Source organism: Rhopilema esculentum, chromosome 19 (genome assembly GCF_057945365.1).
Source record: "Rhopilema esculentum isolate cy_ngs chromosome 19, ASM5794536v1, whole genome shotgun sequence".
In the NCBI taxonomy this organism is placed as follows: Eukaryota; Metazoa; Cnidaria; class Scyphozoa; order Rhizostomeae; family Rhizostomatidae; genus Rhopilema; species Rhopilema esculentum.
In genome coordinates, this window is record NC_142833.1 from 380,336 (window position 1) to 394,208 (window position 13,873).

The 13,873-nt window shown below is 37.4% G+C and overlaps 1 protein-coding gene across 2 annotated transcripts; it reads right to left on the reverse strand.

Moving 5' to 3' along the window:
* Positions 1-2,938: 2,938 nt before the first annotated feature.
* On the reverse strand, positions 2,939-13,873 carry LOC135688457 (uncharacterized). Of its 2 annotated transcripts, XM_089114031.1 has the most exons (5): positions 13,737-13,873; positions 10,788-10,848; positions 10,487-10,572; positions 7,131-7,189; positions 2,939-5,975 (listed from the first exon to the last, which is right to left on the reverse strand). In XM_089114031.1, exons 3-5 carry the CDS (start codon positions 10,512-10,514, stop codon positions 3,063-3,065), a joined length of 3,000 nt encoding a protein of 999 aa, XP_088970157.1. In that variant the 5' UTR covers positions 10,515-10,572; positions 10,788-10,848; positions 13,737-13,873; the 3' UTR covers positions 2,939-3,062. The 2 variants fall into 2 exon arrangements, with proteins under 2 accessions (XP_088970157.1, XP_065061384.2); XM_065205312.2 differs by lacking the exon at positions 10,487-10,572.

Consider the following 13,873-nt stretch of genomic DNA (forward strand, 5'->3'; position numbering starts at 1 on the left):
ACCATTGTTTAAGATATTAGGGAAATGATAGAGATTGACAACAGTTGTGCGGGTCGACTTGCCCCACTCTTTAGGAATAGGCAGGACATGGGCTAGTTTTCTGCAGGATGAAAATACAACAAGTGAATATATAAGCTAAAAAAGTTTATCAAGAATTGGTGCGAGTTTTGTGGCAAACGTTTTTCAAAAAAATTGCTGGTATACAGCGAGGTCTTGTCGATATAGAAGTGTTAAGTAGGAAGAGCTTTGCGGATTTTTCGGGTGAAGAACTTTAATAATAACTTTGATCATAGAGAAGAAAGGGGATAACGACAAGGTTGTAATCAAGATTTGAATTTGAGGCAAAGGTGGATAGGAAGAAACATGCACAATTTTTGAGACAACATTGACCATTGATTAAAAGTGCAAGAACTTTATTGGTGGTTTGTGATTTATTGGACAAAACAAGCTTTTGCATTGTTGATTTTGGTGCATAAGTTGGTAACAAGGACACAGGAAGCTCAAGGTCGAGCTGTTTGAGGGTGCATCCATTCCCTGAGGTGGGGATTTTTGTGTTTGAAAGCTTCTGAAAATTGCAATATGAACCACTTACGAGGAGACTTTTTGCAGGGTTTGAAGGAAGATGAAACAAAAATTCCATGTTACATAGAATCTAAAGACCAAAAGTATGAAGAATAGAAGGTACGGAGAGCATACAATCAGCCAGTTTCATATAATAAAAAAGAAAGTCCCATATTATATACCTCGTGTGTTCCTCGGCCAATTCTCTAACAGGTTTTTCGAACACACCGTTTTCGGCTTTTCAAACTTAAACCATATCTGTTTGTTACATAAGTGACACCTTACTAGGACTTCCCTCGACTTCATCAATGTTCCACGAAGGCTTTCATTTTGGGTCGTGTGCTTCTTAACTGTTGCCTGTAAAGGAGCTTCTTTCTGCGTCCGTATTATATTGGCACTGTATCCAGATTGATACAATAAAGGGTTATCATTCCTACTCCTTTTCGGCTTTTCAGAGTTTTCGAGAAATATAAATACAGCATTGACGTTAAGCGTTTAGGCAGGCTAAGTTTGGATCTTGCCCGAAAATTTTAGCTTTATTAAAATAGAACTGTCTGAATGAACCCTGAAATGCCCCGTTCCATCAAGCTAAGGAATCTTGCGATTTTCATTGCAAAACACTTTACTAATCTAACTCCCGATTAAGAGTAGCGAGGATGTCCACAGTCTGGAACTGCCTGATCCTCGCTACATCAAATACAAGTAGAGAATATACACCTGTTTTTATAAAGGTACCCTTACTTAGGTCTTGTGATTGCAATAAACACGAACAAAGAGCAAAAGGCTTCAAGACCAGTGTTTTTCTATTGACAATGATTTGACAAAGGAACACAGAACTTTGATTTAAAAAAATAGTCTTTCAGAATGGGTTAATTTTTTTTATCTCTAACCCAATCTGATAAAATATGTTTCATCAAAAGTGCGTTTCGATATATCTAATGCTATTTGATTCTAAAAAACCATTTTCGCCAACCTGCTTTATCTGTATAGGTGCACATGCTTTTGGAGTCCATAATAAAGGTACAAAGATATTAGTACAAAGGTTTCAGTATTCCCAAGGAATGAATAAGACCCTTCCTTATTGCTAACCTGTAATAGTTCTTTTTTATTTGGCAAATGTATATTTCAAATAGGTAACAATTTGTTTGCGAAGATAGTTTACCGAGTGGTGGAACAGATACTGACTGCATGTCACATCGAGGTGCATTCCAATATCAAGTGTATTTATCTATATCACACAACAATATCATCACCATTACATAGAGGAAAGTAAAATAGAGATAATTGCTTGTCAGTTAAAGAGCAGGCACAGATTGAAAAAGCAGGCACAGATTGAAAAAGCAGGCACAGATTGAAAAAGCAGGCACAGATTGAAAAAGCAGGCACAGATTGAAAAAGCAGGCACAAATTGAAAAATAGGCACAGATTGAAAAACAGGCACAGATTGAAAAACAGGCACAGATTGAAAAAGCAGGCACAGATTGAAAAAGCAGGCACAAATTGAAAAACAGGCACAGATTGAAAAACAGGCACAGATTGAAAAAGCAGGCACAGATTGAAAAAGCAGGCACAGATTGAAAAAGCAGGCACAGATTGAAAAAGCAGGCACAAATTGAAAAACAGGCACAGATTGAAAAACAGGCACAGATTGAAAAAGCAGGCACAGATTGAAAAAGCAGGCACAGATTGAAAAACAGGCACAGATTGAAAAAGCAGGCACAGATTGAAAAAGCAGGCACAGATTGAAAAACAGGCACAGATTGAAAAAACAGGCACAGATTGAAAAACAGGCACAGATTGAAAAACAGGCACAGACAACCAATTGCAAAACTTGAGCATGTTATAAACGAAAAAGTGAATTTAGATAGAGATTAGATGTTTATCGTAACATCAATGTCATGTGCCTGAAAGTAGCACGATGAGGATGAAATAAATGAGGCCAAATAAAGTAACCCTTCTGTTAGAAAACGACTGATCTGAACCAAGCGGACTTTTGATATATTTCGAGTTGCATCCATTGACAAACAAAATTGTTTTATAAAAATCCAAACCTTCCTCGTGTTTATTCCAAAAAACTTGGAACATAGATTTATATGTGGGTCGACCATCCATTGCAAAACCGCTGTATTGATAACGAATTTCATATTGGTCAGATGTTAGAAAGGCAAATGTACTACTTCTACAATGCAAAGATATCTTGAAAACAAACTTATTTTTTATCTGAAGTGGAGACGGTTCTTGCACACATGTTGTCTAGACAACGGTTGATTCTTTCTCTGCACTCTGCCAAGATGGAGCAGATACAAAGGTTTACAAGCATTTCATATTAAGTGACCAAATAAATCTTGATCCATCGTTCGCACATATATAGACTTGATTCTTCGCTGATTAACATATCTTTGAGATAAGAATAAATGAAACTTGTATTCACATTAGCCGATTCTAACATATCAAAGACTTAAAAATATAAAAACCAAACATCAATATAAGCATTGTACTACTTACAGAACATTTTTTGAATCGTCCCAACTCTCCCATGCAAAAATAGATTTTAATTTGTTTTGGTTGAAAATGCGTTTATTTATATATGCCAATGATCTCTGAAAAGAGAGTCTTGTTTTTTCAGATTTTCGATCTTTATTTGCCTTCTTTATCTTCTGGTACCTTTCCGATTCTTTCTGTGCACAATACAAATCCGTTGTTTGCCGCCTTCTTCTCACTATCCCTTCGTGAGTTAAAGCAACTTTCCTCTTCTTTCTATTTTCCGAAAAGTTTTCACTTTCATCTTGGAACCTTCGAGAACCTTTCCTTCTCCCGGAAAATGCAAAAAGAGTGGGGTCAACACGTTTCAGCATAACTACGCAATCCCGAATAACATTACTAAAATTCATTTTCGGTTGTGGCTCCATTTTCTGCCTTTTCCGTAACACTCTCCCTTCGCTCTGCGGCTGCAAAAACTTTCTTTTTCGTTCTACTTTTGGGTGCTTGTTCTGCTCACCTAGTGCAATAAAGTTGTTACAATCAACTAAGCCGTAAGTGCAAACATCTTTATTTTTATCTGCTTTTTCCTTTGTACAATTCCTTGCAGGATGGGACCTTAAAGTAAAGTTAAATTTCTCATCGCCCCCTAGAGGGCCATTGCCTTTGTCATGCAGCAGTTCTTTCAGCAAACCTTTCTTAAACATGCAATCATCGCGATTATTTTCTAAAAACAATGTTTTATTTTTTCGCCAACTGTCTCCTTCAATCTGCAACTCCTGACTGTTGCCAGGTGGATGGTTTTCAGATTTCCGGCTTTGAGTCACGCCTACCGTGGTTTCATCTATTTGGCCCTTTTTAAACATTTCAGCTGTTTGGAAAACTGCGCCCCATAAATTGCTATTCTTTTCCTGACCATGATCAGGGTCACAATCGTGCATTCTTCCTCTACTAGCGAATTTCAGAGGAACATCCGCAAATTTTTCATCAGCTGAGCAACATTCAGCATCTGTTTCGTCTACCTTTTCGATTTCCGGTGAGAAACTCAATTTGCTTTCATCACTGTCGTCTAAGTGTAAGGCTATTAGAGACCTACCACTTTCAAGGAGTGTTTTCTCCGAAACGTCATTAGCTAATGAGAGGCTGTAACCATCTTTTTCGCTAAAACAATTTGTAAGGTTTCGCTTAATACCCTTTGTGACTCCTGTGGGTCTTTCCAATATTTCATTGTAACAAGGAGACAATACAACCTTGCAAGGTGAAATGTTGAACTTTTTCAATAAAACTCTGCTTCCCCCATCTTCTGAATCTTTATAGTCATTGATTTCTAAGCATTCAGTACTCCCTTTTGCTCTTTTCCGCTCTGAAAGAAGCTTTAGGCCAGAAATGTTTTCAGAAATCATGTCATTTTTTGAATTTTGCTTTTCCGTCGTTTCATATTCATTGTATTTATCAACATCTCTTATTTGTTGAAAATGTCCATTTGCAACATTGCTTTTGCTAATCAAATTCACAACATCTTTCGAATAGTTAGATTTGTTGATAAACTGAAGAGGGCTATCCTGCTTTGTCATTTTCTTTCTTTTTTCCAATGAGTCTTTATAACTGACACATTCTTTATCGTGGAGAGGTTTTAAGTTTTCATTGGTTCCAATGGAATTTAAAGTTCCCACTGGAATTGTGCAGGCGATACTTGTGTTATCAGAATCATTAACATTATTTCTATTGTCATCACTATCACTTTCGATATAAATGCATTCACTTTCTGAAACATCAACGTCATTATCTGACGAAGATATGGTGGTGTCATCGTCAAAACCTTCAACAGAATCATCGTCAGTGTCGGAAGGATGTTCCACATGCTCAGAACCATTATGTCCCCGATTAGAAACAGCCTTGAACATGCTATAATTGAACCTGGGATCATGGTGACGACCAACGATGAAATCATTAGAAACCAAGTAATCCACAGTAACACTGTTGCTAATGCTAGTGACATCGTCATCATCATCTTCATCGTTGTCGCTGTCATCGTCGTCATTATCATCATCATCGTCGTTGTCATCGTCAACAACTACGTACTGAACGTTCTTCTTACCCCTGAGTCTTGCGTCATTACGATTCCAAGTAAGATTATTTTTGATTAAATTACATGTTTGATTGTCAGCATGCATTTCTTCATTTCCAGTAACCGGGTTGTCTTCATGCTCATTCCCACTTTCGTCGCTCAACTCAATACATTCCTCTTTTTTACTAACACGGCAATTCATTATTTTGAACGATGAAAACTGATTGCCTGTACAACTTTCATGATTATTCACAAGATTATCGGATTCAACCAGAGTACTAGCTCCTGTTAATGGTTTTCCTCTTGTCCCTTCAACAGTCGAGCACTGGTCTTTTCTACCTGAAGCCTGGAGGCTGTCATCTTTTTTTGTCACTTCCTGGGGTGCAACAAAACTGATATCTGAATCGTTGATTTCCCAATCTGTTATCAATATATCACATTGAGGAGCTTTCTGGAAAACTTCACTTGACTTTTCCCGTCTATTTTTTCCTTTTTTCAAGAAAAAACCCTGTGTTTTGTCATTTGTAGGATTATTTTGGTCGAAGTCACTATCACTCACCCAAAAAACGTCAGGTTCATTAGGCCCAATGTTATTTGAAGTAATCAACGAAGCTTCAGCTAGTGACTGTTTTTGTTGCATTTTATTCTTTTCCATGTAAACAGGTTTCATGAAACTTGACGGTTCGATGTCTGGCATATCACATGGAACAACGTGATGCAACTGACCAACTTCTTTCAGCTGCATAAGACCTTTGTTTGTATCATAATTCAGTGACTGCTGCGGCGCCACCGCAACCAGGATGTCAGTTGCTGCATGACATTGCAGGGAGTTTGTGCGTGACATTGCTTGATTCATTCCTGGCTTGTCCTGGGATGATAGATCGATCAAAATGGCAATATGTCAAATGAAATGTGCACAAGCATTGATAAAAAAGGTATATCCTTGGATAGAGGCTAGTAAACTTCATAGATAGAAATAAGTTGAAAGTAGATAAGGTAAGAAAATTCCGGCCTTGATAACAGTGTTGTAACATTGGCAAGGCTACGCGCTTGTAGACAATTCACAGGAAACATGTGTGCCGTAAGGTAAAACGAGGCATCATGCCAGTTATGACACTCATAGGATCATACTACCCGTAAAAGTTGTGTTCAAATAGAGGTGTTCTAATGAAAAAGAAGAAGAAGAAGGTTACTATGGAAGGCGAATGAGACATATGTTGCCACCTTGGAGCCTGCCGTTTCCTGTACACTTCAGTGTATATTTTACAAAAACGAAAATGCTGTCTCTTCTCATTCGATATACAATATATCAAACATAACAGTTTTCAAAGACTTTCTCTAACAATGTCTCAAGAACTATTCTAGCAAAGCTTCCCTGTGATGTAATTTCTTTTGCTTGAACACAGAGCAATAAAAACATCAACTGAAAGACATCAACTTGACAAGGAAAGACGTGCAGCATGAAAAATCATGCCCCCAGAGCAACAGGTGCCCCCAGAGCAACAGGTGCCCCCAGAGCAACAGGTGCCCCCAGAGCAACAGGTGCCCCCAGAGCAACAGGTGCCCCCAGAGCAACAGGTGCCCCCAGAGCAACAGGTGCCCCCAGAGCAACAGGTGCCCCCAGAGCAACAGGTGCCCCCAGAGCAACAGGTGCCCCCAGAGCAACAGGTGCCCCCAGAGCAACAGGTGCCCCCAGAGCAACAGGTGCCCCCAGAGCAACAGGTGCCCCCAGAGCAACAGGTGCCCCCAGAGCAACAGGTGCCCCCAGAGCAACAGGTGCCCCCAGAGCAACAGGTGCCCCCAGAGCAACAGGTGCCCCCAGAGCAACAGGCACATGTTGAGGTTAGAAGGTGTGAATGCTCACTTGATTTTAAAAAAGATTTCATTCTATTTTTCCGTTGTTTAACAAAAAAATCTCTTTTGTTGCTACAAATTGCATTACCTGGAATATTTTCCAAAAATATTTTCTCTCATAGAAATTATATAATGGAATCATTAACTGGTCACATCTAAAAAGACATACCAAATCTTGTGGAATGTTGACTCTTCTTAATACAATTGTTACTTCTTTTGATTTTAGATCTGAAATCAAATATGTAGAACTATATAAGGATTATGAAGCAACATCTTCGCATTAACAACTTACCTGAAAAAGTTCATAATTTGTTGAAAAATATTGGCTTGAATGGAGCTCGTATTTCATTATAACATTCAACGTATTTTGCAGTCCATTATTACAAAATGACAACAGCACAAGAATCTTCCTCTGGCTACATTATCTTCTTCTACAAAACGTTTGCACATCTAAGGAAGCAGTGCTTTGAAATGCATGTATATAAAAAACTGCTTTATTGGGATAAAAAAATATTTTATTGGAATCCGCTCTCTTTGATCAAAATGTTTTAAATCAACTGCACGCCTTAACCAAAATTCATGCTTGTATAACAATCTAAAGTGAAATCATGACGATAGCTGGCTTAGTGTCCTGGAATCTGGTTTCCCGGTTTAAAAACAGCGCAAGGGGAATTTCCCAGCATGGGTCAAAATTCTATCCTTTTCAGTGTATCAAACTGCCCATCTCCATCAAGTTTCATCCTTCTTTCACATTTGTACAACTAACCAATTTTTCTGTGTTGATGGCGGACACTTTTCTTTCTTGTTATATTAAATTGTAATTGACTGCACCGAAAACCGAGGAAATTTTCACTCCTACCGGTGCTTTGCTAGCAGCCTTAAATTTCCCTAACTTGACTATTATTTTTCACTTTTCTTGGCTGCAGTGCAGTCATTCATTAATATCTAGATTGCAAAATATTTTTCTCTTTTACGGTATAATAATGAAATACGTCCGCATTGTAATCGAACAGATTTAAAAAGGAAAAATACGCTATAACGGAGTCTACTTTGCAGATTTAATGGATAACTGCAAACGACCTACCCCCAGACAACACCCAGAAAACCCTATTTAATGGATAACTGCAAACGACCTACCCCCAGACAACACCCAGAAAACCCTATTTAATGCATAACTGCAAACGACCTACCCCCAGACAACACCCAGAAAACCCTATTTAATGCATAACTGCAAACGACCTACCCCCAGACAACACCCAGAAAACCCTATTTAATGCATAACTGCAAACGACCTACCCCCAGACAACACCCAGAAAACCCTATTTAATGGATAACTGCAAACGACCTACCCCCAGACAACACCCAGAAAACCCTATTTAATGGATAACTGCAAACGACCTACCCCCAGACAACACCCAGAAAACCCTATTTAATGGATAACTGCAAACGACCTACCCCCAGACAACACCCAGAAAACCCTATTTAATGGATAATTGCAAACGACCTACCCCCAGACAACACCCAGAAAACCCTATTTATGTGCCCAGAAAAAAAACCAAACACAATTTTTAAATCTGCATTGATTAATCTATCAGAATTAACAACAAAACGAATTTCGCTTTATTTTCTAATAACAGTGGTGCATTATGTATGCTAGATAAATACACACACTCTTCTTTTAAGAATAACCGTTTTTTCTGGAAGGATATGAGCATGACTATATTCTCAGGGTACTGAAAATTTTAGCAACAATATGATTAATAAGAAGATTCATAGGATGCAATGTGTTTTGGTTCGAAAACATCTTCCCCATGGAGCCCTAAAGTTACAGATTTAGACCTGGCCGTTTGGGGCGAGCGATAGCTTCCACGCTCCCCTCGGAACTCAAGACGAGCTGTGAATTGCTCTCCAAAACCAAACGTGAAGGGAAAATCGCTTCCTTCGAATTTCCATCCTGAAAACCTTGCAAGTGTTAATTGCTTTATTTTTTAAAGTGATTTCTCCTCTCGTCACATATTTACTATCAATTTTTTTCCTGTCGGGCGCTCTATGTAATGGTAGTCACAAACTTTAATCAATTTGAAATGTAGCGAGACGTACGTTTGAAGAGTTCAGAACCGCTCTAACTTACGAAAAGAGACATATTCTTGGAAGGAAAGGAGAAAAAGTTGAGAAAAGGAAAGGAGAGGTAACAAATTGGTAGGAAGGAAACATGTACTTTTGTAAGATAAAGATTCTGTTCTTTTGCATCCTTTGGGCAAAGAGGGTGCAAGAGCTATGGTGAAATCGTATATCAATAGAACAAATGAAGTGAAGAAGTAAACCATTCAGTATCATTTAAGTGCCCTTCTCGAAAGCATTTATCCAAATCAATATGCATTCATGAAGGATGACTAACTTCAAAAATACCTTAGCGAACGTTGAAGAGCAATAGAAAAGGCAACAAAATTCATGGGCTTGCTTAACCTGTCGCAGTCTTATGAGCTGTTTTTTTTAAATTGACAATTACTTTGATGTTCCGGAGGTTGCAGGTCCTTGTTTGCGTATCTGATAACTGATAACACCATCTCTGTGCTAGATGAGTTGGACAAAACTGCAGGGAAAGATGAAGAAACCCTCAACGGTTGGGCTGCGAGATTCAAGGTAGAAGAGAACAGTGAAATTGTGGAGATGTACTTGGAAGAGGGGCATGGAAGAAGGAAGCCAGTGAACATATCAAGTAACCGAGAATGTATCAAGGAAATAATAGCAGGAATGGAGTTCTGAACAAAGTTACAAGAGGTTGATTAGCTGTCTTCAAGAAGAATTGAAGAAGGACTTTCTGAAACTGACAACAAATACTACAATGCTGTAAAATGATGATAGAGACAATGCTGTAAAATGTTCCAGATAGATTCACTGTTCCCCTTTTTGAAGCTAAAATGTTAACCCGAAGATGTTTTCAATAAATAGAGAAGATTTAAACATTTTTGCCAAACGACAACTGACAGGCTTTTTCAAGAAACTAGAAATTCTGTGGCAGCAAATTTTTTAAGTTGTAATGGGGCTTCAAAATCTCAATTTGTGCAATGTTGTCAAGTTAGCGATAACTATGGCAGCTTAATTTTCTGCTGTAGAAAGGACATTCAGTGTCTTGACCCTTCTGCTTAATGACTGTTGCCTAAGCATGAGCCACGAAACCATGGAAATGTTGGTGATTGTGAGAGAGAATGATGAAATATGGATGGAAAAAGAAAAAAGACAACGTTCTGTTGAGATGCATCTCGAGAAAAGGTACAAAACAAAATAGTTAAGATCAGAGATCTAAAGGAAGCCATGAACATAAAATATACATTATGCCCTGAGGAAGGAAAGCAAGTTGAAATCATAAACTTTGAAGATTTATTAAGTCAGTTTTGTGGCATTCTTTTAATATACTTTTGAAAATGCTTGTAATATAGTGGTTTATATAAGAGCTTCTTTATCCCTCAACAGGCTTTAATAGAATTTTATTCAAATAATATTGCATTGATTTCTAGCACTTTCCTTGACTTCTAGACCATTTAAAGTGCATTGTACGTCTGCTTGGTTTAGCTCGCCTGGGCAACAGAGGCAAGCGATTCACAGCTCACCTGCAAAAATATAAACGACAAGACCTGAGGTGCATTTAAAACTTTGCCTGCCAACACAGTAATTTTCAGCAACCACCAAAGATTCAAATATTGAAATTACATTTATCAGTTTTTAAAAAGTTGATCAAGTGACAAGGGTACCAGGCCACGGACAAGGAAATAGTGGGATTCTTTTTTAAATGATTAGATAGAACACAAATGTCAAATTTGCTTACCTGTCTTCAACTGAATGCTTGACTGACAGCACTCGTACCAATGACATTGACAAGCAAATACCTACAATAAACAAATAAAAATAATGTAAAGCAGACATGAATGTAAAATAAACATTTGTAAGGATTATTTTAAGAGGCCAACAGAAATGCAAAGATTCATAAAGTGAATTGTCATAAAAAATGATATCAATCAAAACTATTTAGAGACAAAAACAATAACATTATGATTAAACAACATTGGTTGTGCACATTATCAAGAACGATTGCTTGTGAAGACAAGCTACTGTTTTCAGTAAATCCTTCCATAATGATGTTTTAAAATCACATTGATTTTAATCACATTGGTTCTCATTCAGCAGGTGTACAAAAAGCAGGTGTAACACTATAAACCAAAACAGTGTTAAAATAATTGCTTTAGACAAATGAGACTTAATATTCTGAATCAGACAAAGAGAAGTTTTTATAGGTGTCTAGTTGTAACTGTTGATCATTTCATTTTACAAGGTGACAAAAAAACCCTTTTGGCTAGTCACACTAGTTTTATTCATCATGCAGATTATTCATCAGGCAGATTATTCCACACACAACCCCTTTCCCTTGATTCAGGAGCACATTGTCTGTCCCCATTTTCCGTTTGTCTCATAAACCAGCCCATTATAAGAGAAGCTCATCTTTAAAAGTTTTATATCTAAAACAGAAATGCACTGCCCCCGCTAGTGTATCAGGGGTTCCTTTGTTCTGGTGCATTTGGCTTGCATGTGATGGGGATGCCAAAAACAAAGACCATTATAGCAACTCACAGTTAGCAGCTAGTAAAATTGGTTGAAATGAGATCAAGAAACCAACCTTACCCACGTAAATTGGAAGCGAAAACATTCTTTAAAAGATAACATGACAATTTTATAGTAATCTGTGTTGTAAGGTTTCTAAATTTCATCTAAATTCACTCTATTTACTTTAATTGAATTAAGCTTCAAAGTTAATGATTAATCAGAAGATAATCAAGTCTTCGTAATAAGGAAATTACCATGCATGTAGTAAACAACACCCATTATTTCTCTCAATGCGATTTCAGATCCCATTTACATTGCCATTTGCATTTAAAAACGGAACCCTGCCCGTTCACACCATTCTACCAGGCCTTGCTCTAAGCAAAATGAAGGTGCTCCATAGAAAGAGCCCCTTTGAAACTCTAGGCGCTCCATTTCGAACCTTTAAATAAAATATCCTTGAGAGCATCCTTCAAGAGCTTTGGAATATCGCGAGCTTCATATCGAAAGCTTTGGAAGAGTGTTAAATAAGAAATTCAATGGTGATACCAAAAAGCACCATAATATGGAAAGCAAAACATGCAGCAAACACTATGTTAATACAAATATAGAAATTTAGGAAAATGCATGGCTTTAAGTCGAACATTAACTTTGGTTTCCTTTTTATGCTATCCATTCTATAAGACACACTAGAACATCTACTACTCGCGAAAGCAAATGCAAACTGAAAAGCAATGCGATAATTTGGACGGAAATGTGATCTCTGATTTGCAAAGGTGATTTTAAATTATTAAGAAAAAAAGAAAATAATACTTCAACAGAAGATTAACGCTTGCTCGAAAATCAAATAAATCTGACGGAGAATACGATTGATGGCCTGTGTCCTTGATGGTTATTAGAGGGTTATTAGATTAAAAATGGTATCGAAAACCCAACGTTGAATTTGCTGAATTTTTTTCTCAAGGGGTAATCTTTCGCAAATCATAATATTGCGGTCTATTGGGAAGATTGTTTATGCTTGATCAAGTTTATTAGACAAAGGCCAAAAATTAATTTGCTCCGTGGTAATATTGTTTTTACGTTTTGAGGCGCTCTATAAATCGCTCTCCAAGGCTTCTTTTGGGTGCGCTCTAGGCGAGCGCGCTCGATCAAGCGCCTTTCCAGGCAAGGCCTGATTCTACATTAACCAATCCGGCATTACCATCTCTAATTTCGAATTTATTTACTCATTCGTTTATTTTCTCTGATGAAGCTCTGTATGCCGGGGCGAAATATCAGTATGCATTTTATTTAATTTATTTTCAAAATCTTTCTTGTTACATTGGATTCTTGTCGCAATTTTGCTTTGTTCCTGAACTTTATCTTAATATTTTCTTAACTCACAAAAAAAGCTTTACAAAATGGAACTAGGTCAGTGCATTACTGTGGTGTAAAGTTGTGGAATTCCATTCCCATTGAAGTAAAGAAATTCCCATCTGTTATTAGTTTTTGTAAAAACCTGAAATCATATCTTGATAAAAGTTACAATAACTGATTTTAACTATAAACAGTCATGGAACAATGAATCCGAACAATTTTTTTAGAGTATCATTAAAAGGGGGTGCTCCTTCCTTTATAAGCTTACCTACTAAGAGAGCTCCTCCTTAAGAAATGTCCCTGCATACACTTTATTCTCCATTTAGTTTTTTCTTGTGTCCTGTATTTGATATTCAGTTTCCTTTCTGTAATTCTTTTTTGAATATATATATATATATATATGTATTTTTAATTGAAGTTGTATGTAGCGGAATTTCAAAAATGAAACTGAACTGAACCGAACTAAACTGAAACTGAACTGGACAAAACTGAATCGAGCAAAGGAAGGCAACGATTGAAGATGTCAGGTTGGATGACGAAGAGGTTTGGCGTTAGAGAAGCAAAACAACCAGGCAAGATTGCAAAAAATAGAAAAAAAGGAAGGAGGAAGCACCGACATGATCCGTCTACAGCTTTCGATGCCATGACACAAAAATAGAAACTAACTTCTTTCAACGTTTTTCTAAACGTCAGTTTTGGTTCAAATTAGGCCCGTCCACTCACACTCAGATTGCCGCTCAACCCTTGCAAAACAGAATGCAACCCTTAAACTAGCACGCAAAAAATAAAAAAAATATTAGTAAATAAGCTGAAGCAAACATACCCGTTTTTTATTCAAGCTAAAAAGGTAGATCATCCTAGAAAGTCTCATCAATTCGCTGTAGTTCTTTTCCGGCCTCTGTACACCATTTTGCAAATTATGGCGCATGCTCAGCAACGGTCAACGCATGCTATTCTGTG

Excerpts from the sequence above, each read along its gene's own strand:
- LOC135688457 (XM_065205312.2), bottom strand. The coding sequence starts at position 13,841 with ATGCGCCATAATTTGCAAAATGGTGTACAGAGGCCGGAAAAGAACTAC. Across the intron at positions 7,190-10,787 it reads AAGCATTCAGTTGAAGACAG|ATCTAAAATCAAAAGAAGTA; the intron begins GTAAGCAAATTT and ends ATTTGATTTCAG. Across the intron at positions 5,976-7,130 it reads TCAACATTCCACAAGATTTG|GACAAGCCAGGAATGAATCA; the intron begins GTATGTCTTTTT and ends CTATCATCCCAG.